This window comes from Melospiza melodia, chromosome 27, assembly GCF_035770615.1.
Source record: "Melospiza melodia melodia isolate bMelMel2 chromosome 27, bMelMel2.pri, whole genome shotgun sequence".
Classification (NCBI taxonomy): Eukaryota; Metazoa; Chordata; class Aves; order Passeriformes; family Passerellidae; genus Melospiza; species Melospiza melodia.
The window spans coordinates 9,256,057-9,278,353 of NC_086220.1; the positions used below are offsets into that span (position 1 = coordinate 9,256,057).

General features: G+C 53.7%; 1 protein-coding gene across 20 annotated transcripts in view; it reads left to right on the forward strand.

The window, feature by feature from the left end:
• The window catches only part of MACF1 (microtubule actin crosslinking factor 1), a 146,973-nt gene that overhangs the window by 83,872 nt on the left and 40,804 nt on the right, over nt 1-22,297 (forward strand). For all 20 annotated transcript variants that reach the window (XM_063177469.1, XM_063177475.1, XM_063177472.1 and 17 more), the window contains 9 exons: nt 1,167-1,333; nt 2,219-2,375; nt 2,980-3,097; nt 4,309-4,371; nt 5,091-5,332; nt 6,068-6,197; nt 6,959-7,158; nt 7,932-8,427; nt 9,009-10,480. In XM_063177469.1, coding sequence (XP_063033539.1) covers nt 1,167-1,333; nt 2,219-2,375; nt 2,980-3,097; nt 4,309-4,371; nt 5,091-5,332; nt 6,068-6,197; nt 6,959-7,158; nt 7,932-8,427; nt 9,009-10,480 — 3,045 coding nt within the window. The remainder of the gene's footprint in view (nt 1-1,166; nt 1,334-2,218; nt 2,376-2,979; nt 3,098-4,308; nt 4,372-5,090; nt 5,333-6,067; nt 6,198-6,958; nt 7,159-7,931; nt 8,428-9,008; nt 10,481-22,297) is intronic.

A 22,297-nucleotide genomic window follows, 5' to 3' on the forward strand; every position in this document is an offset into this window, starting at 1 on the left:
CTTCTCCCAGCACATCCAGGTGAGGCCCTGGGGAGGAGCTCTGCCTGCTCCAGGGGTCTGAAGAAGGTCCAGGCTGGCAGGATCCAGCCGTTCCCAGCTGTGGGAAAAGTGGGGTGGTGTTTCCCCGGGGCCAGGCTGGTTTTCAGATGGGGTCTTTTAGGATCCAGTCCAAACGCAGCAGGATTTTATCAGTTAAAGACTCCATGGGGTTAATACAGCAAAATATCCCTGTGAGGGCAGTGTAAGAGTGACAGAGACCCTGGACGTTTCAGAGCCAGAGTTCTTGGAGGTCTTGGAGCCAGAGACCCCGGAGGTTTCAGAGCCAGAGACCCTGGAGGTCTTGGAGCCAGAAACCTTGGAAGTCTTAGAGCCAGAGATCTTGGATGTTCAGAGCCAGAGACCTTGGAGGTTTCAGAGCCAGAGATCTTGGATGTTCAGAGCCAGAGATCTTGGATGTTCAGAGCCAGAGATCTTGGAGATTTTAGAGCCAGAGACCTTGGAGGTTTCAGAGCCAGAGATCTTGGATGTTCAGAGCCAGAGATCTTGGAGGTTCAGAGCCAGAGACCCTGGAGGTCATAGAGCCAGAGATCTTGGAAGTCTTGGAGCCATCACTCTCTGGTAGAGCTTGGGAGCTCATGGAAGTAGCTCCTGCTCTCTCCTGGTGATGTTCTTCAGCCCCCTGAGGGCTGGAGTGTTTAATCCTGGAATGGTTTGGATTGGAAAAGACCTTAAAGATCATCTCATTCCATGGCCCCTCTCAGGGACAGGGATATTTTCCACTAGACCAGGTTGCTCAGGGTTGCTTTGGAGACTTTCAGGGGTGCTGTGGAGCTGTGCAGGATTCCCACAAGTGTCCTGGCACAGGGGGTGCTTTGTCCACTGAGAAATGCTGGAAGATGACACAAAACCAGACACCTGTGCTGTGGCAGGGGTTGATTTGGCTTGGTCTAGGGCCCCCTGTCCCAGTCACCAGCATTGAGAAAAGTGGGATTTTGCCCCTGCAGCTGCTCCAAGTATTTGCTGAGCTGGAGGAGCAGGTGGCAGCGAGCTGTGCCCAACACTTGGCACCGGTGCCACACAGAGCTCAGCAGGCTGTGGCACTGCCCAGTCCATCCCCTCTGCTGCTGGGGAACGTGGCCAGCATCCCCCCCCTTTGCTCTTGGCAGGAGCTGAACTCGGAGATGAGACAGCACCAGGAGGACCTGGCCACCCTGGAGCACCTGGCTGAGGAGCTCAGCTCCTGTGGCTTCACCCCCAGCTCCTCCCAGCAGCAGGAGAAGCTGCAGAGCCTGAAGAAGGATTTCCTGCAGCTCCAAAAGGTGGCAAAAGACAGGTGAGTCCCAAGGAGGGGAGCCTGGGGGTGGCCTCGTGGTCCAAGCAAGGCCCTCCCTGTGGAGATCTCCTTTCCAAGGAGGGGGGACATGAGCCAGCTCTTCCTGCCGCCCTCCTCCCACGCCAGGATCCTGAGGCAGCTCTGCTCCAGCTGACGCTTTAAAAAAAGCCTTGGCTGGGGGCGTTGTGAAAAATTCCTGGTGCTGCAGCAGGAGCAGGAGCTCTGCATTTCCCCAGCTCCAGCTCTGAGCGTCCTGCTGGCTGCTGGGAGGATGGGGAGCAGCCTGGATTGCCCTGAAATGGGGATAAAAGGGAGCTGGAGCAGGGTCAGAGCAGCAGCAGCATCCACACCTCTCTGGCTGTGTGTCCAGAATCACTGTGGGATGCAGGGAAGGTGGTGGGGAAAAGGAGGTGAAACTCTCAATAATCCCCAGAAATTCAGGGCTGCTGTGGCCAGCAAGGATGAGCCAAAGGGGCCTGAGAGTGCCCTGTTCCCCCAGGATGGGCTGGATGGATGGAGCTGTGGCCAAGGAGGAGAGGCAGCACAACCTGGGCTCCCCAGGGATGCAGGGGCCTTGAATGAGCCCTGTCTTCCCAAAATTGTCACTTTTCCCAGGATAAAGAGCCTGGGCAGGCTGGCAATGATGGTCTCATGGCTGTTGGCACCACTGGAGTGCCCAAAAGTGCCACCAGCCAGGACTTGATGGGGTCAGCAGCACTGGGTGCACCCCATTTTGTGCTGTTCCCTGGCAACATCTGATAATAATAATAATAATTATAATAATTTAAAAAAGGGCTCCTAGGGACACAGCCGTGCCACATTCAGGAGGGGGTAATTACAAGGCAGAGCACGAGCTCTGACTCTCCAAAACCTTTTCACTCCCAGAGAAAAGGACGCCTCATCCTGCCAGGAGCAGCTGGACGAGTTTCGGAACCTGGTCGGCGCCGTCAGGAAGTGGCTGAGGGAGGCTGAAGGCAAAATTCCACCTGCTGAGACCTCCCTGGGCACCCAGGAGCTGCAGCAGCAGAGGCAGCAGATCCAGGTGGGAGCCTTGAGATCCTTGGGAAAGCCTTGAAATGCTGGGATGTGAAATAAATCCCACGAAGGAGAGGCCTGCTGATGGTCTCAGCGTGCATCCCGTGCAGAGCAGGGAGAGCAGTGTGAGAGATTCCTTGGGTTTGCTGTCACTCCCTGTGCCTGCTCTGGTTGGGATTTAGGAGTGGGAGACCTGAACACGCTGTTTTTTCCTGTGTTTCCCGTGGTGGATGTGGAAGGTGGCCTCCTGTCACCCGAGCCCCCGCTGTGCTCCAGCAGAGAGAGGGATGTGATAAATCAGGATGTGCTGGGCTTTGACTCAGCTCTGCTGAATCACCCACAGCCCTCACACCCCACAGCACCCAGGGCAGCGAGGGGGAGGAGGGATGTCCCCAGAATGGTGGGAGGGAGAAGGTTTCATTCAGCAGACCCATTAGCTGGGAAGAGCTTTTTTTTTTTGCTGTTTGATTCCCCCCCGCCCTGGCAAAAATAGATTTATCACAGCCACTTCCCCCAGTGCAGCCATGAGCTGCTGATGTCCCCACAGAGGGGACAGGGGGCTGTGGCCAGGCAAGTGTGGCTTCCAACCCCAAACTTGGCTTTTGGAGCAGGATCTCCTGGAGGAATGGAAGGGGAAGGGCCCCCAGGTGGAGGAGATCGGCCGCAGAGGGACGCTCCTGGAGAACCTGATCGTGGAGATCACGGCCCCCAACACCCCTCCCAAGGCAGGTGAGTGGTGGCCAGCACTCCTAAGGACATCTCTGCTGTCAGCACTGCATCTTCTCCGAGCCTGCCTCCAGCAAAAAAAATGAGATTATTTCCTCCTTTTAACCAAATCCAGAGGGCCTGTGGTGATCTGAGTATGGTGAGGCTCGGTGGTTGAGTCACTGCCACTCATTGCTTCAATGCATCATCCTAACTTGGCTTAATTAACTGTAGCCTAATGAATTGCCCTGTGCTTGCTGTGGGCACACACATCACACTCTGGTAGAGCTGGGGAGCTCATGGAAGTGGCTCCTGCTCTCTCCTGGTGATGTTCTTCAGCCTCCTGAGGGCTGGAGTGTTTTAATCGACCTCCAGCAGTTTGGGTTTCATATCTGGATGACATTTGGGGGCTGTGATAGTCAGATGTGATTTACTGGTCTCCCTCTTGGCTTCAAGTCTGTGAAGCAATGAGATTATGTCTGGTTCGTTTGGAAACCAGCTCGAAGATGTCTTCCAGCTCGTGAGAACAAGTCCCTGGACTCTCATCACTGATGGGAATTTATGGCAATTTATGGTCTGGATTTGTTTGTTAGGATTAAGCTCATGAGCAGTTCTCAGGGAAACCATCAGGAGAAGTGGGGAGAGGCTTGAGGGTGACCAAAGGTGCAGCCCCTTATGTCCATGAAAGGTTTAAAATATGGGGTTAGAAAAGAGAGACCTGCCTGAAAATGTGAATCTGCCTTTGGTCGTGACATCTGATGTCCAGAGAAGGGACACTGGTGCATCCCTGGGCAAATGACAGCTTTGAATAGTTTCATCCCATAAAAAATGAGGATGTGGGGGAATGAATCCCTTCAGGGAAGGCATTCAGCAGTTTTATTGGGTGTAAGTCACAAAATCATGCTCAGGGTGGCAGCTTCCCAGGAGTGGCAAGATGCCTGTGGTCCCCCAGCCCATGCAGGAGCCACATTATCCCTGCTGTCTGGGTGATGGGAGAGCTGCCCAGCTCCAGAAACTCCAAAAAGGCAGGAACAGCTCCAGGAAAACGAGGGGAGCACAAGGTGGAGAGATAAAGGGGCTCCAAACCAAATTATTGCCCCGTGCTGGGCAGGCGGATGGTGGAGGCACCACGTCAGTGCTTGGTGCTCCCTGTCATGCAGCAGCCATTCCTCACTTGCTGTCTGCACCCCTGACACTTCTCTCTTGTCCCTCTTGTCCCTGTCCCCTCTGCCCAGGTGCCACTCTGCCCACTGCAGGAGGCTCGGGAGGCAGCGTGAACGGATACCACACCTGCAAAGGTGAGCTCACTGTCAACACCACCCTGCCCCATCTTCATCCTTGCATTTCCATTCCCTGGCAATGCCAACCTCAGTGTGGCACTGCCAGCACCCCAGCAGAAGGGAAATGAGCTTGGCAAGGGGTTGGGAATTCTCAGCTGCTGTAATTGGAGGGTGGAGGTCGGGCTGAAGGACGGAGAGGAGCAGCCCTGGGGAGTGACAGCACCCTGACACCTGGTCAGGTGGTGTTAGGAACTGATAAATGGGAGATCATTTTAAGGCCTGCAATTAAATTTATTGGTTCTGTGGGATTATAGCAGCATCCAACCCTCCAGTTTGAAGAGCAATTTTAATTATTGCCCGTTATCTGCTGTTAGTTCTGCGGTTCAGCGAGATAATAGGTGCATAAAAATGGCTTCATATCTTGCTGCCAAATTATTTAACCTTGTATCAGCAGTGGCTTCATGAAAAGGGGGCTCAGCTTGCATCAAGCTCACCGACAGAGAGCTTTGTTTGTAAACTGTCTAAGGGCATAGAGGGGGGACAAGTGGACAATCCCCCGTGGCAGGAGAGGTGAGGATGATGCGACGTCGCTCCGCAGGCAGAACGTGGCCTCTTTACTCCTCATCTCAGCTCTCTGTGGCTGCCTGGGGCTGGCTTAGAACCTGATAGTGTTCTAAGTGAGGGGGAGGATGGTGGGCAGTGCTGCTGACCCCGGGCTGGTTTTTTTTTGGGTGCAGACCTGACGGAGATCCAGTGCGACGTGTCGGACGTGAGCCGGCGGTACCAGGCGCTGGGTGCAGCCCTGCAGGAGCGCCTGCAGCAGCTCTCAGCCATGCTGGACAGCATGCAGCAGGTGCAGGAGGAGGCCAGCTCCATGCTCAAGTGGCTGGAGTCCAAGGAAAGGATGCTGTCCGAGCTGGACGCCTCCTCCTCGCCCACCAAGACGGAGACGATGAGAGCGCAGGCTGAGCACAACAAGGTGATGGCTCTTCACGACTTCCTGGGGTCATAAAATCACAAAATGGACCTTAAAGATAATCCAGTTCCACCCCTCTGCTGTGCATCTCCCAGAGGATCCCAGAGATTTGGGCTTTATTGCACAGAATTGGCCACAAGCCACAAATTAGCACAATTTGCCCTGAGTTGAAGGAGGGGCATTCCCAGACACAGCCTCAAGCTGCACCAAGGGAAATTTAAGTTGGATATCAGCAAAAAGTTTCTACAGAAATGGGGATAAAGTTCTGGAATGGCTGCCCAGGGAGGTGGTGGAGTCACCATCAGCATCCCTGGATGTGTTTTAAAAATACTGGATGTGGCATTTGGTGCCATGGTTTAGTTGAGATGTCAGGACTGGGTTGGACTCGATGATCTTGAAGGTCATTTCCAACCTGGTCATTCTGTGAATTCCAGGCAGATTCATGGAGCAGCATCCCAAAATTCCCCTTTGCTTTTAGACCTGTTGATGTCAGGCTGAGGGGAAAAAGAGATGATTTGGAGCCCTTGCTGCTGAGTCACTGCAATTTCTCCTGGAAAGCAATTCCCAGCTTTTTCCCTGCCCTTGCAGCCAAGTTAGGTCACAATAGTGCTAAAAAATTGATTTAACTGAGGAGCAAAGAGCAGAAATCATCCAGCTCTAGCTTGTAGGTGCTGCTTCGTTCCTGCTCATTGATTCTCCTGCCCTGTGCCTGAGGAAGTTCAAATCATTCTTTTCCAGGCATTTCTGGCTGAGTTGGAACAGAATTCTGGGAAGATCCAGAAGGTGAAGGAAGCACTTTCTGGCCTGCTGGAGAAATATCCAGATTCCCCAGAAGCAGCGAACTGGAAGAAGATGCAGGAAGACCTGAGTAAGTGCCTGGAGCATTAATGAGGCTTCTGTCACCAAACATCACGTTAGAGGAGGTTCAGGAGTGAGGGGCAGCCCCAAAGTCACGCTAGAGCAGAGTCACTTCTAATTAAAATTCAGTAAACAGCAAACCTATCTCTGAGCTGTCTGGTGTGGAAGGTGTTCCTGAGATGAGCCCTGTCGTGATTAATGGGATCTCTGTGATGGATGTGGATTTTAAAGGATTGCCTCCTTAAAAAAAAAAAAAAAAAAAAAGGTGAGGGGGGGGAATGTGTTAGCAGCACAGGTTGATTGTTTTGATTAAAAGCTTCACTGCTTGATATAAAATCCCAGTCATTAGTGAGGCTACCCTTGGTAATTAAGTGTTGACTAAACAAGGCTGTGTGTTCAAAAAGGAGCCCAGAGATTCCTTCTTTTGAAGTAGCGGGAATGTGTTGGCTCCATCCAGGAGTTCTGAGTGAGGATGGGTACACATGAGAGTATATTCGTTTATCAGGGATGTGAGATGGCTCACCCAAGGTCATGGCAGCAGTGATTAGAGCACAGAAATCCTGCTTGCAAGGTTTCCTCCTAAGAGCTTGCAGGAGCTCCTAGCAGAAAGCCACTGGATTTGGGTGATGGCTTAGGTGGAACGTGGATAGAGTTTTATTGGAAAATAGAGATTTCCCATGGAGAAAACCAAAGGGAGGGGAAAACAACCTTGGTGATGGAGGGATGGGCTGGCCAGGAGCTTGGCCATGGCCAACAGAGGTGCTGCTTCAGATTGCAGGTGGGAGAGGGCCAGCCAGGCCACGGCTGCACGGCAGCAGAAGCTGGAGGAGTCAGCGACCCAGCTGGCCACGTTCCAGGCCACTGAGGCCCAGCTGAGGCCCTGGCTGATGGAGAAGGAGCTGATGATGAGCGTGCTGGGCCCCCTCTCCATCGACCCCAACATGCTGAACGCTCAGAAGCAGCAGGTGCAGGTGAGAAGGGGTTTGTGACTTGGTGGTGGGCTCAGGATGGAGGAGAACATCTCGCCCAGCAGTGAAGGTTGTGCTGGCCTTGTGAGCACTCTGAGTGCTCAGAGACCTCATGGCTCATCTGCCAAGTCCTCCAAACCCCATTGAGCCCAAAGGCTGCGTTGGTCTTGTGGATACTTTGAGGTGCAGTGAGTGCTCAGAGATCTCATGGCTTCTTTTCCAAGTCCTCCAAACCCCTCTGAGCCCAAACTGCTGTGAGTAACTTGGAAAGGGAGCAGTGCTGAGCTCCCTTCCTGCGCTGGATTGACTCAGCAGTGAATCACTTGGCCCCTCCTGGAGAGTGAAATTGCTTTAAACAAGGCCTGTGCTGATGCTCTGCAGGACTCGCTGGTGCTGCCCCTCTGCCTGCCAGCCTGGCCCTTCCATTCCTCCTGCTCCCAAATCCTAACATGGCTCTAAGCAGCCACGTCATGGAGCAAAAAAACAATCCCCAGTGGAGACAATTAGATTTTCATCTCATCTAAGTGGTTTGTGCTACATTATAAGACAAATAACAGAGAGAGCAAAGTCCTGGAGTCATAGACCCCTCCCAGCTTCTAAACTCCCAGGGTCACAGTAAATCCTGGGCTACCCAGGCCAACTGCTGTCCCACCCCAGGGCCTGTTCCTGCTGATTCCATGGGCTGCATAAAGCCCCTGGAGGTCTGGTTTGTTTTGACTGTGTGTACTCGGAGCCGTCAGTTTTATGCAAACATTTTTATGTTATTTCTGTTGCAGTTTATGCTGAAGGAATTCGAAGCTCGCTGGCAGCAGCACGAGCAGCTCAACCAGGCAGCCCAGAGCATCCTGACTGGGCCTGGAGATGTCTCCCCATCCACCAGCCAGGTGCAGGAGGAGCTCCAAGGGGTCAACCAGAAATGGTCCGAGCTCACCGAGCGCCTCAACTCCCGCTCCAGCCAGATTGACCAAGCCATAGTGAAGAGCACCCAGTACCAGGAGCTTCTGCAGGGCCTCTCAGAGAAGGTGAAGGCTGTTGGGCAGCGCCTGAGCAGCCAGTCTGCCATCAGCACCCAGCCTGATGCTGTCAAACAGCAGCTGGAGGAGACCAGCGAGATCCGCTCGGACCTGGAGCAGCTGGAGGAGGAGATCTCAGAGGCTCAGACCCTCTGTGATGACCTCTCCGTGCTGATTGGGGAGCAGTACCTCAAGGATGAGTTGAGGAAACGTCTGGAGACGGTGGCACTTCCCCTGAAAGGCCTGGAAGATCTGGCAGGTGAGATAGAGGAGTTGCTTGAGATGTTAGGATGTCAAACACAACCCCTGCTCTTGCCAAAGGGCTCTCCCACCACTGGGTTTATGAAAATAATAGGGGAAGCACCATTTATCACTTTTTAGGGTTCTTCTTGGGTGTTTTATGTGGCACTAAGCATGGGAGAGTTCCAACTCCAGCAATACCTGAGCTGGAGAGGGAGCAGAGGTGTTTAGCCCCACTGATGTGACTCTTCACCAAGCAGGGTGGCACATGCTTGGAACAAAAACCAGGTTCCTAAATTCAGACTGGGGCATGAAGAAAGCCCAGTGGCCACCCTCTGATCTTGGGATGCATCTTCTGGTTTCTCAGAGTTTACATTTAGAGACTGGTCAGGAGGGCTGAGACTTCGGCATTACCACTGCCTCTTACTACTTAAGAAATTTATGAATCAGTTAGGGGGAAAAAAGGGCTGGTGATGCAATGGAAAGCTTCTTCCTGTTAATCAAAACACAGTTGGTGCATCTGAGATGATTTTAAATAATTGCACCTCGCTTATTTGATTTGAGCTTAATTGTCGCCTCCTAATCTTGTTGCCGTTGCAGCCGACCGGATGAACCGGCTGCAGACAGCGCTCGCCAGCTCCCAGCAGTTCCAGCACATGTTTGATGAACTCAGGACCTGGCTGGATGACAAAAGGTGCCAGCAAGCCCAGAGCCAACCCATCTCTGCTAAGCTGGAGAGGCTGCAGAGCCAAATCCAGGAGCAAGAAGAGTTCCAGAAGAGCCTCAACCAACACAGCGGCTCCTACGAGATGATTGTGGCCGAGGGAGAGGCCCTGCTGCTCTCTGTCCAGCCTGGGGAGGAGAAGACCACTCTGCAGAACCAGCTGGTGGGCCTGAAAACACACTGGGAGGAGCTCAGCAAGCAGGCTGCTGACAGGCACTCCAAGCTCAAGGACTGCTTGCAGAAAGCTCAGAAGTACCAGCGGCACGCCGACGACCTCCTGCCCTGGGTGGAGGACTGCAAGGCGAGGATGGCAGAGCTGGAGGTAACCCTGGACCCAGTGCAGCTGGAGGCCGCTCTCCTGAGGTCCAAGGCCATGCTGAGTGACGTGGAGAAGCGCAGGTCCCTGCTGGAGATGCTCAACAGTGCTGCTGACATCCTGACTGACGCTTCCCAGACGGACGAGGATGATATCCGCGACGAGAAGGCCGCCATCAACCACAAGATGGATGCCATCACAGAAGAGCTGCAGACCAAGACTGGCTCCATTGAAGAGATGTCCCAGAGGCTCAAGGAGTTCCAGGAGAGCTTCAAGAACATCGAGAAGAAGCTGGAAGGGGCGAAGCACCAGCTGGAGATCTACGACGCCCTGGGGCCACAAGCCTGCAGCAACAAGAATTTGGAGAAGCTCAGGGCACAGCAGGAGGTGCTGCAGGCCCTGGAGCCGCAGGTGGATTATCTGAAAAACCTCACTCAGGGCCTGGTAGAAGACGCTCCAGATGGATCTGACTGCTCCCAGCTCCTCGGCCAAGCTGAGGTGGCTCAGCAGGACTTCAAGGCCGTCAAACAGAAAATCAACGATTGCTGCGCTCTGATGGAGAACAAGCTGGAAGGGATCGGCCAGTTCAACAGCAGGGTCAGGGAGATGTTCTCGCAGCTGGCAGACCTGGATGATGAGCTGGACAGCATGGGCCCCATCGGGAGAGACTCTGACAGCCTCCAGTCCCAGGCCGAGGACGTCCGCGCCTTCCTGGGCAAGCTGCACCGGCTGAAAGGCGACATCGAGTCCTCCGAGAGCGAGTGCAAGAAAATGCTGGAGGACGAGGGCAGCCCCGACCTGCTGGGGCTGAGGAGGGAGCTGGAGACGCTGAGCAAGCAGTGCAGCAAGCTGACGGAGAGGGGCAGGAACCGGCAGGAGCAGGTGGAGACCACGCTGTCCCGCGTGGAGGACTTCTACAGCCGCCTGAAGGAGCTGAGCCTCATGACCACAGCGGCCGAGGAGAACGAGGCCCTGCAGTGGGTGGTGGGCACAGAGGTGGAGGCCATCAACCAGCAGCTGGCAGACTTCAAGGTAGGTTTGATTCCATGATGATTTGGGTTTTGTTTGGTTTTTTTTTTAAAGTGTTTTTTGGCGTTGCGGTTTTTTTTCTGGTGGGTTTCGAGCCGTGGCGTCTCCGTGGTTTTTGTTGCTGTGGTTTGTGAGTGGGTTTGCACTCCTTGTTTTTTTGGGGTTTTTTTGGGGATTTTTTTTTTAAGTGTTTTTTGGCATTGTGGGGTTTTTTTGGTGGGTTTCGAGCCGTAGCGTCTCCGTGGTTTTTATTGCTGTGGTTTGTGAGTGGGTTTGCACTCCTTGTTTTTTTGGGGTTTTTTTTGGGGTTTTTTGGGGGGTTTTTTTGGAGTTTTTTTGGGTTTTTTTTTCAAAGTGTTTTTTGGCGTTGCGTTTTTTTTTTTTTCTGGTGGGTTTCGAGCCGTGGCGTCTCCGTGGTTTTTGTTGCTGTGGTTTGTGAGTGGGTTTGCACTGAAGCGTCCTTGTTCTGGAGGGTGTGAAATCCTGCTGGTGGACTCGATAGTCTGTGGTGGAAAGGTGTGGAAAAATTGAGAGATTGGCAGGAAAATCCCCGTTCTCCTGGTGATGTGTGATGTTGGCGTGCCAGCAGCTCGTGGGCTGGTAGGGGTGGGTGGCATCTAGATTTTGGGGGAGGAAGGGAGGGGTTTGAGTCCACTTGAGCTGTGAATTTGCGCCGTTTGAGAGTCTAGCCCACATCAGATCATCCTGTAGGTCTGGCTCTGCCTGGCCCTCTGTTCTGTTTGTTGTTCACTCCATCTGGGTCACACGTTGCATCCATTTTGGTGCAAAAAGAGCTACAGATATAAACTGTGAGACAAGGAAATAAAACCAAGGTGAAGTTTTATGTGGCTGTTCACATCTCCAGCAAGGAGACCATCAAGGCTTGCATGAAGCACTGAGAGAGGGAAGAGTTGGAGTGTGTTTGATATATTTCTATACAGTATCATGAAGTTGGGTCATGCTGTTACACTCCATTAATTATATTAACATGGCTTAGAAATCCTCTTGCTGTGAAACTTTTATTCCTGATGTGCTCAGGAGTTGACGATTGGGCTGATTTACATCTGGCTGCTTGTTTCCTGGTGTTAATGGGGGGGTGGGAGGGAGAGGCACTTTTACAGCCATTTACTTTCCATCTCATGGCTAATTGATCCCGTTCCACCACTCGAGCAGCTCTGTGGAACCTTCCCCAGGACAAGGTGTTTCTGGTTTGGGGTCTGCCTATCTGAAAAAAAATAGCTGAAGTGTATTTATGGGACAAATTCAACACCATCTGATGGCATTGCTTGTGTTGGGCAGTTTGCTTTGAGCTGATATCAGTGGTGAGGATTTAAAATCACCATTAAAAACACCACAGAGTCACTTGGAACAATTACATCCAAAAAGGAGGTTTTAGCCCTTAAAATCAACGAACCTTTCCTGCAGAACATGGGATTATTCCCAGCTCTCATTAGGAATGATGACAAAACCCAGGCTGGGCAGGAGCAGCTTAACCCACCGTGGGCTTTGCACGTGGTCCACAGCTCGGTGACCTTGGGGATGACCCCTTAAGGCATGGGTGACCTGAGCCAGCGGGGTTTGGGGGTCTGAGGTATCCTTACCAAGAGTCATTTTCTGGATATTGAGGCCATGTGGAGCATTTGAGGCCTCTGTGGGTGGGAAAGTGAAAGTGGCAGCAGTGGTGGGAAGGATTTGCTGTGTAATGGCTGGGAGTGAAAAATGGGGGAGAAGCAGGAGGGGAGGATGGAGCAATCGTGGTTACAGCAGCATTCCTTCATTCCTTCCTTCATTCCTCCTTTCCCTCCATGCAAGGCTCATCCCCGGGGATTTCTGCACAAATCCCAAAGGTTGCAGAGCTGATCTTGGCAACGCTTCACCTCCTGCTCCTACCTAAGGGGGACACAGTTCCCAGATCCTGGTCTGCACGTGGAAGGGCATCAGCAGGGACTGGAGGGAGAGCTGTGCAAAAAACCCTGGCTGGTGCTTTATGGGGAGCTCGGGGTGGGGGGGGCTCCTCGTGCTTTTATTTCCCAACAAATTCTAAGACAACATCACAACTCTTGCCCTGCTTGGATTGCAAACCAGGGGCGTGCCCGGAGTGTCCTGGTGGAGCAGAGGAGCTGCTCCTGCTGGCAGTGCTCTGTGGGGAGGGATGGGGTGAGGGATGGGGTGACCGCGAGCGCTCGCGCTCTGTCTGTCCAGAAGGGCTCGAATGCAGGCAGATATTATGTCTTAAGGCATTAATTTTAATGAACATCTGTGTAAATGAGATGCAAATTAGGCATGGCCCCGGGGGCTCCAGGCAAGTTGCCAACAGAGCCCTGACAAAGGTGGGCACTTCTGGACTCATTGTGTCCACGTTTTAATAAAGAAGAAACGTTGAAGGCTCTGGTGGAGGCTGGGAACGGACGGCTTTGGAAGCAGCTCACATTTGAAGCTTCCCATGTATTTTTCTTTTCCCTTTTTCTTTCCCCAAAAGGCCACAACCTCCTTAACTTTTGGAAAACTGCCATTTGTGCATTTCCTCTGTATCCTCCCCCCCCAGCCCCTTTCCCAGGTCACAGAGGGACTAATCCTGGCTTTGGGATGGATGAGCCCTCTCCTGCTGTAAGTTTTCCTCCTGGCTGGGTTCCTCCGAGGCAGGAGGCTGGGAAGCAGCTGTCAGATCATGCTCAGGGGGAAGCTTTGTTTGCAGGAGGGGGTTTTTTTTGCTTCAGCAAAATGTGATTTTGGGGACAGATCCTCAGCAGCTCCCACGGCCATCAGGAGCCAGGACAAGGGTCCAGGGTGTGACCAGGAAAACCAGGCAGGGAGTGGTTGGTTGTGGCAGGATTGTTAAGAAAGCCCATCTGGAGGAGACTTTAAGGGGTCATCAGATGGAGCCCTGAGTTTTCTGGTGAGATCAAGTGCAGCTGAAAGGCATTTCTGTGGTTTGGAGCCTGTGCTTATATGGACATCCCCACGGATCGCTTCGGATCCAGCTGTGCCACAGAAGAAACAACGTGGGTTTAGCTCATGGAGAGCTGTCAGAGCGAAGGAACCTCATCTTTAACTCCTCATCTCCAGCAGGAGTTTAACCCAGGTGTCTCTGGTTCCATTGCTGGCTCTCTGAGGAGCCCCTGTGTTGTGTAAAAAGGTGCTGAGAGTCAGGAGGAGCTTTGTGCTGAGCTTCACACGGCCAAGCTGGGCTCTTCAGCACGAGGGACAAGTGCCAGGCAGCACCAGGAGCTGCTCGTAGGAGTTTCCAGGCTGGGGCACTTCTGCCCCCTCCACTGTCTCTGCTGTCAGCTCAGGTTTCTCAAAGCTTACGCTAATATTAAATTTTAATGACTGGAATCGAGTGAGCTACGGTTGAGATGTTTCTAAACATAACAGCTCCGTGGATTCAGTTTGGCAAACCGCAGAATCCCCCAGGGAAATGATTCCCCAGGTACAGATGAGACAGGGGGGTCACTCACGTGAAGGCAGAGGGAGTTTCTGCATTGCTTTGTCTCCATCAGCAGCAGCCCCAGATCAGCTGGGAGACCCTAAGTGAGAACTTTTCACCCCAAAAATGGTGAAACTAATGGGATGAAGCTTGTGCTGCTCAGTGCAAGTGGCTCAGACTCCTTTATGCGAAGTGAGGTTTTCTGGTTGGGAGCAGAGGTGCCAGAATGCCCCAGGCATGGGCTTGTCCTGTCTGGCCAAGGGGAACCCATCAGCCCCTGATGGAGCTGGTGGAATCAAATTCTTGGGTGTTTTGGGGGGAGACATCTGTGCTGGGGTAGCTTGGCCTCCTGGCTAAGCAAGCTTAAGCCTGGCTTTTGTTTATCTTTTACACAGTGGATTTTGAACTTGGGTTTCAAAGCTTGGCGTTGGCAGCTCTGAGCTGGGACCCTCTTTGATTCTTGGCGTTGTTCTTGGACAAACCCTAAACGCTGTCACATTTCACCTATGAAATTCACAGCATTGGAGCTCAGCCCTGGGTCAGCTGGGAGGGATTTTTGGGCTCTCTGCCTCACAGTGCTCAGGAGTGGAGGATCCTGGTGCCTCCCCAGTCACGGAATCGTGGAATGGTTTGGGTGGGAAGGGGCAGGGGACACCTTCCCACTCTGCCAGCTTGCTCCAAACCCTGTCCTTGAACTCTTCCAGGGATAAGTGGGCATTTCCTGCAGGAAGAACCTCAGCTGTGTCATGGCCAGGGGACGCTTTGTCCCCGTGAGGAAGATGAGAGCAGGATCCAACCCTGCATTCCTTCCGAGCCGTGCTCAACCGTGGAACAAGAATTTGGAACGCTTCCCCCAAAATGAAACCCAAGGGGAAAAAAAACGACATCAAACATGACCCCCAACCAAAGGCTGCCATCACTTTGGGGTGGCTGCAGGTGCAGGGACACCTGGTGAGGTGTCTGTGTCACCACAGGCTGCTGCTGTCACCACAGCTGAGCTGGGTGGCGCTGGGGCAGGGCGCAGGAATGTGGCGAGCCAGGACCTGCTGCAGCTGGCACAGCCGGGCTGTTTATCCCAAATCTGCCTCCCAGGGTTAATTAAACCCCACCCCGGAGACGAGGGAGGAGCAGGAGGGGGTCTCCAGCATCCAGCCTTCAGTGGGTGATGGCTTAGGCAAGGCAGAGGAGGGAGGAGATGGGATTTTGGGATCCTGCCGCTTCTCCTGGCACTTTTGGGGGAGGTTTTTGGAAGCTGGAGTTGCTCATGGAGGTGCAGCACAGGGTCCCCAGTACCCAGCCTTCAGTGGGTGATGGCTTAGGCAAGGCAGAGGAAGGAGGAGATGGGGTTTTGGGATCCTGCCGCTTCTCCTGGCACTTTTGGGGAGATTTTTGGAAATTGGAGGAGCAGGAGGGGGTCTCCAGTATTCAGCCTTCAGTGCTTAGAAAAGGCAGTAGAGGAGAAGATGAGATTTTGGGATCCTGCCTCTTCTCCTGATGTTTTTGGGGAGGTTTTTGGAAGCTGGAGTTGCTCATGGAGGAGCAGGACAGCGTCTCCTACATCCAGCCTTCAGTGGGTGATGGCTTAGCCCAGGCAGAAGGAGATGAGATTTTGGGATCCTGCCTCTTCTGGTGTTTTTGGGGAGGTTTTTGGGAACTGGAATTGCTCAGGGAGGAGCAGGAGGGGGTCTCCAGCATCCAGCTTTCAGTGGGTAATGGCTTATCCAAGGCAGCAGAGGGAAGAGATGGGATTTTGGGATCCTGGCGTTTTTGGGAACTGGATTTCCTCAATGCAGTGAACTCTGGCAGTGCTGTGTCACACCAATAAAGGTTTAATGCTGGATGATGGAGAGGGGGAGGGAGAATCCCTAGACAGCAGTAACTGAAGCCTCAGTGCTTTATTTCAGAGTAGGTCAGGTCAGCCAGGGCCCACACAGCCGTTGTGCCTCCAGCACCCTCTTTGTCTGCTTCAATACAAAAATGAAAAATCAGGAAAGAAATCCTGGGAGTGGTGATGCCCTGAGCGAGGCCCAGACCAGAATTACTCATCTGGCCCTTCCAGTGGTGCTGTCTGAGAGAAAGCAGAAGCTGGCCAGGGCTGGGGAGCCCACACAGGTTCCTGTGCCCCCCTTCCTGCCTGCCTGGGGGTGTCAGCTTCTCTCAGCTCTTCATTTATGACTCGTAATTCCAACCTTTCCACCTGGGAGCTGAGTCAGTGGTGATGTCAGAAATGTCCCTGGCTTTGTCCCAGGTGTCTCTGCCTGAGGTTTTGGAGAGGTTTTGGGGAGGGGGCTGCCACTGATGTGATCTCATGAGCCATTGATGTCAGAGGCAGGGATGGGATGGGATGGGATGGGATGGGATGGGATGGGATGGGATGGGATGGGATGGGATGGGATGGGATGGGATGGGATGGGATGGGATGGGATGGGATGGATGGGATGGGATGGGATGGGATGGGATGGGATGGGATGGGATGGGGACTGCCCAGCATCCTGCATCCATCATCCTGCAGTGTTTCACTGAGGATATTTTGCAGGAGGATCAGAGTTTGGGTTTCTCCCCAGAAATTTTAGCCCATTCATTTTTGATGATTGTGGCGTTTTGTGACCTTCCTTCGTTGGGTGATCTTGAGGATCTTTTCCAAGCTCGGTGATTTTTGTGGTTCTCCCTGGGACTGTTAGCTCTGCTCCTGCCAGGGCTTCTCTTGGAGATCAGAGAATGCTTTGGGTTGGAAGGGACCTTAAAGATCACCTCATTCCAGCCCTCCTGAGGAGAGCAGAGAGGAAAAGCAGCACCCCATTTTGGATGGGACTGGAGAGCAGGGGCGACTCCATGTGCTGATGGCACGAGGTATTGAGACTCAAAAACCTTGATTTCTGGAGGCAGCGGGACAAGAGTGGTCCTCAGCCAGGACAAGTGGTGGCATTATACACCTAGGAGCTTCCAGACCATGTAGCCACTAGATTTGGGTGATGGCTTCTTAGATGGAGCATGGATAAAACCACTCTAGTTTTATTGGAAAACAGAGATTCCCCACTGGGAGAACCACAGGGAGGAGAAAACAACCTTGCTGATGGATAGGCTGGCCAGGAGCTTTTTTTGAGCCCACCAAGCAGCCAAACCCCGGCAGGTGGGCGAGGGGAGGTGGCTTCCTGAGCACGGGATGTGGCAGGGAAGGGACCCTCTGCCACTTGCTGTGCCCCGGGGTATTTTTAACCCTTGTGTGCCCCCGGAGGAATGCGTGTGGCTCCCGCCAGGCGTGGGGCTGGGAGCAGCTGGGTGGGCCCGGGCTGGCAGTGGGGACGGGCTGCGTGACGGTGTCTCCTGGCTGAACGCTCTCCAGGCCTGCTTAAAGTATCTCTGGCTCGTATTTTCAGCATCAGCAGCACTGGGCAGAAATGCCTCCTCTCTGACAGCTGTTGAGCTGCCTTAAAGGCACCATCTCCCCTCGTTGGGGAAGGGGGTGATAAATGGGGGTGATGAGCACAAGGCTGTGCTGGGTGACAGGGCTGTCACCGAGGGAGGGTGGCCCGAGCTGCAGAGCCCTGGTGGGGCTCATTTCTAACCTGGCTCCCCTTTCTAACCTGGCCCCCATTTCTAACCTGGCCCCCATTTCTTACCTGGCCCCCATTTCTAACCTGGCTCCCCTTTCTAGCCTGGCCCCCATTTCTAACCTGGCTCCCCTTTCTAACCTGGCCCCCATTTCTAACCTGGCTCCCCTTTCTAGCCTGGCCCCCATTTCTAGCCTGGCCCCCCTTTCTAACCTGGCCCCCCTTTCTAACCTGGCCCCCCTTTCTAACCTGGCCCCCATTTCTAACCTGGCTCCCCTTTCTAACCTGGCCCCCCTTTCTAACCTGGCCCCCATTTCTAACCTGGCCCCCATTTCTAACCTGGCTCCCCTTTCTAGCCTGGCCCCCATTTCTAGCCTGGCCCCCATTTCTAACCTGGCTCCCCTTTCTAACCTGGCCCCCATTTCTAACCTGGCTCCCCTTTCTAACCTGGCCCCCATTTCTAACCTGGCTCCCCTTTCTAGCCTGGCCCCCATTTCTAGCCTGGCCCCCATTTCTTACCTGGCCCCCATTTCTAGCCTGGTCCCCATTTCTAACCTGGCCCCCATTTCTAACTTGGCCACCATGTGCTGCCAGTGGCCTTGGCAGCCTCTTCTCTCCTTGGGAATAAATTTTAGCAGCGAGGAGAGAGCAAAGGTAGCCCAGGAGCTCCTCCTTGCTAAAGAGAACGCTGCTGTGTGCTGGTCCATCAGCAAACCACGGGTGGGCTTCGACCTTGACGTGTCAGCAGAGGCTTCCCTGATCCCGAGAACAAGAGTGAATTAAGCCAAGAGTTGCTGAGATCGACCAAATCGTTGCTTTTTTTTTTTTTTTTTGCTTTTTTTTTTTCCCCCTCCTCCTTTCCTTTTCTTTCCTTGCCCGTGAAACAATCCGGGCTGTGATCAAATGGTGCCTTTCAGGAGCTCCCAAAGCCACCCACTTGCAGGTGCTGTGGTGGCCCTGGCGGGTCTGAGCCGAGGGGCATGGCCAGAGGAATGTCCTCTCCCCAGAGCTCTCGTTAGCTGCTGGTGATGACACTTCACAGCGCTTCCAGGAGAGACTAAAAATACCGGCTTTGCATAAGACCAGGAGAGCTGAGCATCCGAGGGAGGAGGAGGAGGAGATGGGAAGGGTTTTGTCTGAGCAGGCTCCTCTCCTGGTCCTGGCATGATGCAGCCATTGGAGAGGGGATCTTGGGGGACATTTCCATCACCCACAGCATCCAAACCAGGCTTGGGAAGGGAGAAAATGTGGCCACTGAGTCTGGAGCAAGCAGGGAAGGACTCGGGCTTGGATTAGTCACTGCAGCCTTTTCAAGAACAATTGCCAGTTCTCCTGCTGAAGGAGTGGTTTAGATGTCTCCCATCCAGAGGATTCTCAGGATGATAACACACTTAGCTCACTTCCTAAAGAGCCTCAGAGCAGTTTGTTACTCACCCCATCTCCCTGTTGTGCCCCTTTGCTCTGGGGAGCAGATTCTGCATTTTGTGGGCACTGGGATGCCCAGGGTGCTTCAGTTTGCAGGGAAATGCAGCAGATGAGGACAAAAATGGGCATTTCAGCATTTCTGCAGTTTCACCTCCTGGCACAAGGGCCCTGGGACTCTCCCAGTCCCATCTCAGGTTGCTGCCAGGGAGTTTTGGGGCGTTCTGGGGGTTCCATGGGAACACTGAGTGCTGTGGGGCTGTGCCTGAGCTCTGCTGTAACACGTGGGCTCCAGGCTTCGTTCTGGAGAATTATTTATACCAACATCTATATTAGCTGCCTTGCAGGGAGAGCGCTGCAGCGCAGCTCCTGCAAAATAAATTTAATTTTTTTTAACTTTTTTTTTTTTTTTTTTTTTTTGCACAGCACTCGCTGCAGCTGTGCATCCAAAGTGCAGGAGGTTTCTCTGCGAGTTTGGATTTTAACCTCTTCCTAAAACTTTCCCCATGTGGAGGGAGGCGCAGACCCCCACAGAGGATGCTGAGGTTTCCTCCCACAGCCCCGTGCAGGAGAGCCCTGAATGAGCAGGTTCCAAATGGCTGATTTAAAGATGTGCTGGCTCCCTGCATCCCGAGCAGCTGGAGCCTTTGGAGAGGGATTGAGCGGTGGCAGAGCCCTGGTGTGAGGTTGGTTTGTGAGCCAAAGGGATCAGGGAGCACCCAGGGCAGCACAGCAGGGTGGGAATGGCCCCAATGCTCCTGCCCGGGTCAGGAGCTGGAATGGCAACCACAGAGATCTGGGGGGAGGAATGAATTAGGAGAGCAAGAGGGAGAGAAAGAAATCTCTCTGACCTTGTGACAAACGCAGCAGAAGCTTTGAAAAGCATGAATCCTCTGCTAAAATATCCCAGCGCAACCTAAAGCGCCGTTTCTAAGGGAGATTTTGCGTGCACTCGATTTGGCTTTGTGCTTCTGTTGCGGCGTCTGAGGGAGGGTGGGACGCGCCCTCGGTCCTTCTGCTGGCCTGGAGGCACTGGGGGTTGTCCACCCTGCCTTGCTTGGACGTGGCACAGTGTCCCAGCCCAGGGCTGGCACCTTGGGGTCACATCTGGGGACACAGTGATGACCCACACGATGGCAGACGCAGGGGAGAGGTTGCCCAGAAAAGCTGTGGCTGCCCCAGCCCTCAAGGCCAGGCTGGTCTAGTGGAAAGTGTCCCTGCCCAGAGCAGGGAGTGGGACAACACAACTATTCTATTTTATGACGGCTTCCAACACAAACTATTCCATTTTATGGCATGGTCAGCAAGGCCTGTAAGGACAAAGCTAGGAGCTCTCCTCCATCCATCCTGCACTCCCAGGGCAGAAGGGCACCAAGGTGGACTTTAGAGAAGCTTTGAGGGTGAAGAAGACCTTTGGTTTCACTCTGATCTCATAAATGACCAATCCATCAGAGATCTTGAGCTGCCTCTGATCTCTCTTGCTCCTCACATCTCACCTCACTTCCAGCTGCTGAGATGCTTTAAAAGAAAGCTAAAAATGTTTCCAAAGAGTGCTGTGCCCTGTAAACAGTGGTGGCAGAGGTGGCAGGGTGCAGCACGGCCATAAGCAGGGTGGCATCAGCCTGTGACAGGGACAGCACGCGTCCCCACACGCCAGGGCTGGTGGCCATGTGAGGAAAGCTTGAAACCAGCAGGTTCAGGAGACAAATGGGGATGTTCCTGCTTGGAGAAGGTCTTGGAAAGCCTCTGGGTGGGTTTTAGCTGAGGGTGTTTTATCTGCAGGACCTGACCTGAGGTGGGTCCAGGTCTGGGTGAGGTGACGGGACTGGTTTGGGGACTGAGCAAAAGCCAAACCAGGGGTCTTGAAGAAATACCAGAAAGGACAAAAATCAGGCAGGACCTTCATGTCCTTCGCATCCATCCCTTGCACCGACACAAAGCTCAGGCAAAGCCCTGACCTTGCAATTCCCAGCCCTGTTTGGCTCCTGTCCCCATCGCTGGGGTGACACTTGGAGCCTCAAAGCCGCGATTTGAGGAACCTGCAGGAGCTGTGGCCGCGATCTTTGCCTTTCCAACTGCCTTTCATCCCTGCCCAACCTTCCCCTAACGCTCCCAGAAATTATTGGTGGGGAGGGGGCAGAATGTGTCTGAGGGAGGCTCGGCTCGCTCCTGGCACGGGACTCGGTGAGGAAATGGGAAAAGAATTTCTGGCTGTGAAACGGGGCAGCTCCAGAGAGAGGAGAGAGAGAGAGAGAGAGGAGAGAGAAAGAGAGCTCGTTCCTCCTTCTCAGTGGAACAAAAAAGCCTCCTCGCCCCAGCCCGGATGCCTGGGATTCCTGGCGGAGGGGCCCTGGGAGCGGTAACGGAGCAGCTCCCGGCCAAGGTGCTTGAGGAGCAGCCGATGCTGGCACGGCTCCGTTTTGTCCTCTTGTTGTTTCAGCTGCTCTGCATTAATAGCAGCCACCAGGAGCTGCGGTGTCGCCCGCCAAAGGGGGGAAAATCCCGGCGTTGGGGCGCTCTGGGCAGTGTTGGCAGCTGGGGATGGATGGATGGATGGAGGCTGCAAGATGAATGTCCAGGGGGATGTGGAGGGGACATGGCCTGGATGGACAGAGGAGCTCCCTGGGGGATGTTTGGGATCCCCTCCATGGCCTGGATGGACAGAACAGCTCCCTGGGGGATGTTTGGGATCCCCTCTCAGATCCTCACTCCCTCCCTGCTTCCCCCTCTTCTCCTTGGTTGTATTTGATGGTGGAAAAAAGGGGTTCCAAAGGTTTCCCACTGTGCAAAAATCTCCATCCGAGGATCACCTCGGGCCGTTTAATGGGCAATTTCCCCCGACCCCTCCCCTTCCACAGAACATCCGTTCCCATCTCTCCAAAGCCAAACAAAGCTTTGGGAACGCCGTGGTTGGTGGTGGGACATGGGGATTGCAGGGGCTGAGAGCTTGGGGATGTGGGAGCTGGGCTCCCACCACACCACACCATGACTTTTTTGGCAAAGCCTCGGCGTTTTCAGGATGGCAATGCATCCAAAAATATTCAGGATTTCATCTTCCTTAGCTGTGGCTCTCCATGGCCAGGTGGGAAGGATTTTGGTGAAGCTGTGGCACAGAAGGCACAGCCCGAGCTCTGATTCTCGCGGTGTTGGTGCCTTTGGAGTGCAATGCTGCACGTTTTTCTGTATTAAACACCTTGTATTTTTATCCCGATGCCATAATTCATCCCAAAGTAGCAGGCCGGGTGGCTGGTGGGGCGGGTTGTTGCCTGGAGATGCGTGGAGGCTGTTCCCAACCCTCCTGTTTTCTCTCCCAAGTCTGTGACTTCCCTCAGCATCACTTCGCAGCGGTGATTCACGCACCCGGGCTGCCTCCCTCCCCGCTTCCAACGTCCCCCATCTCCTAAACCCAAGGGTTTTGGG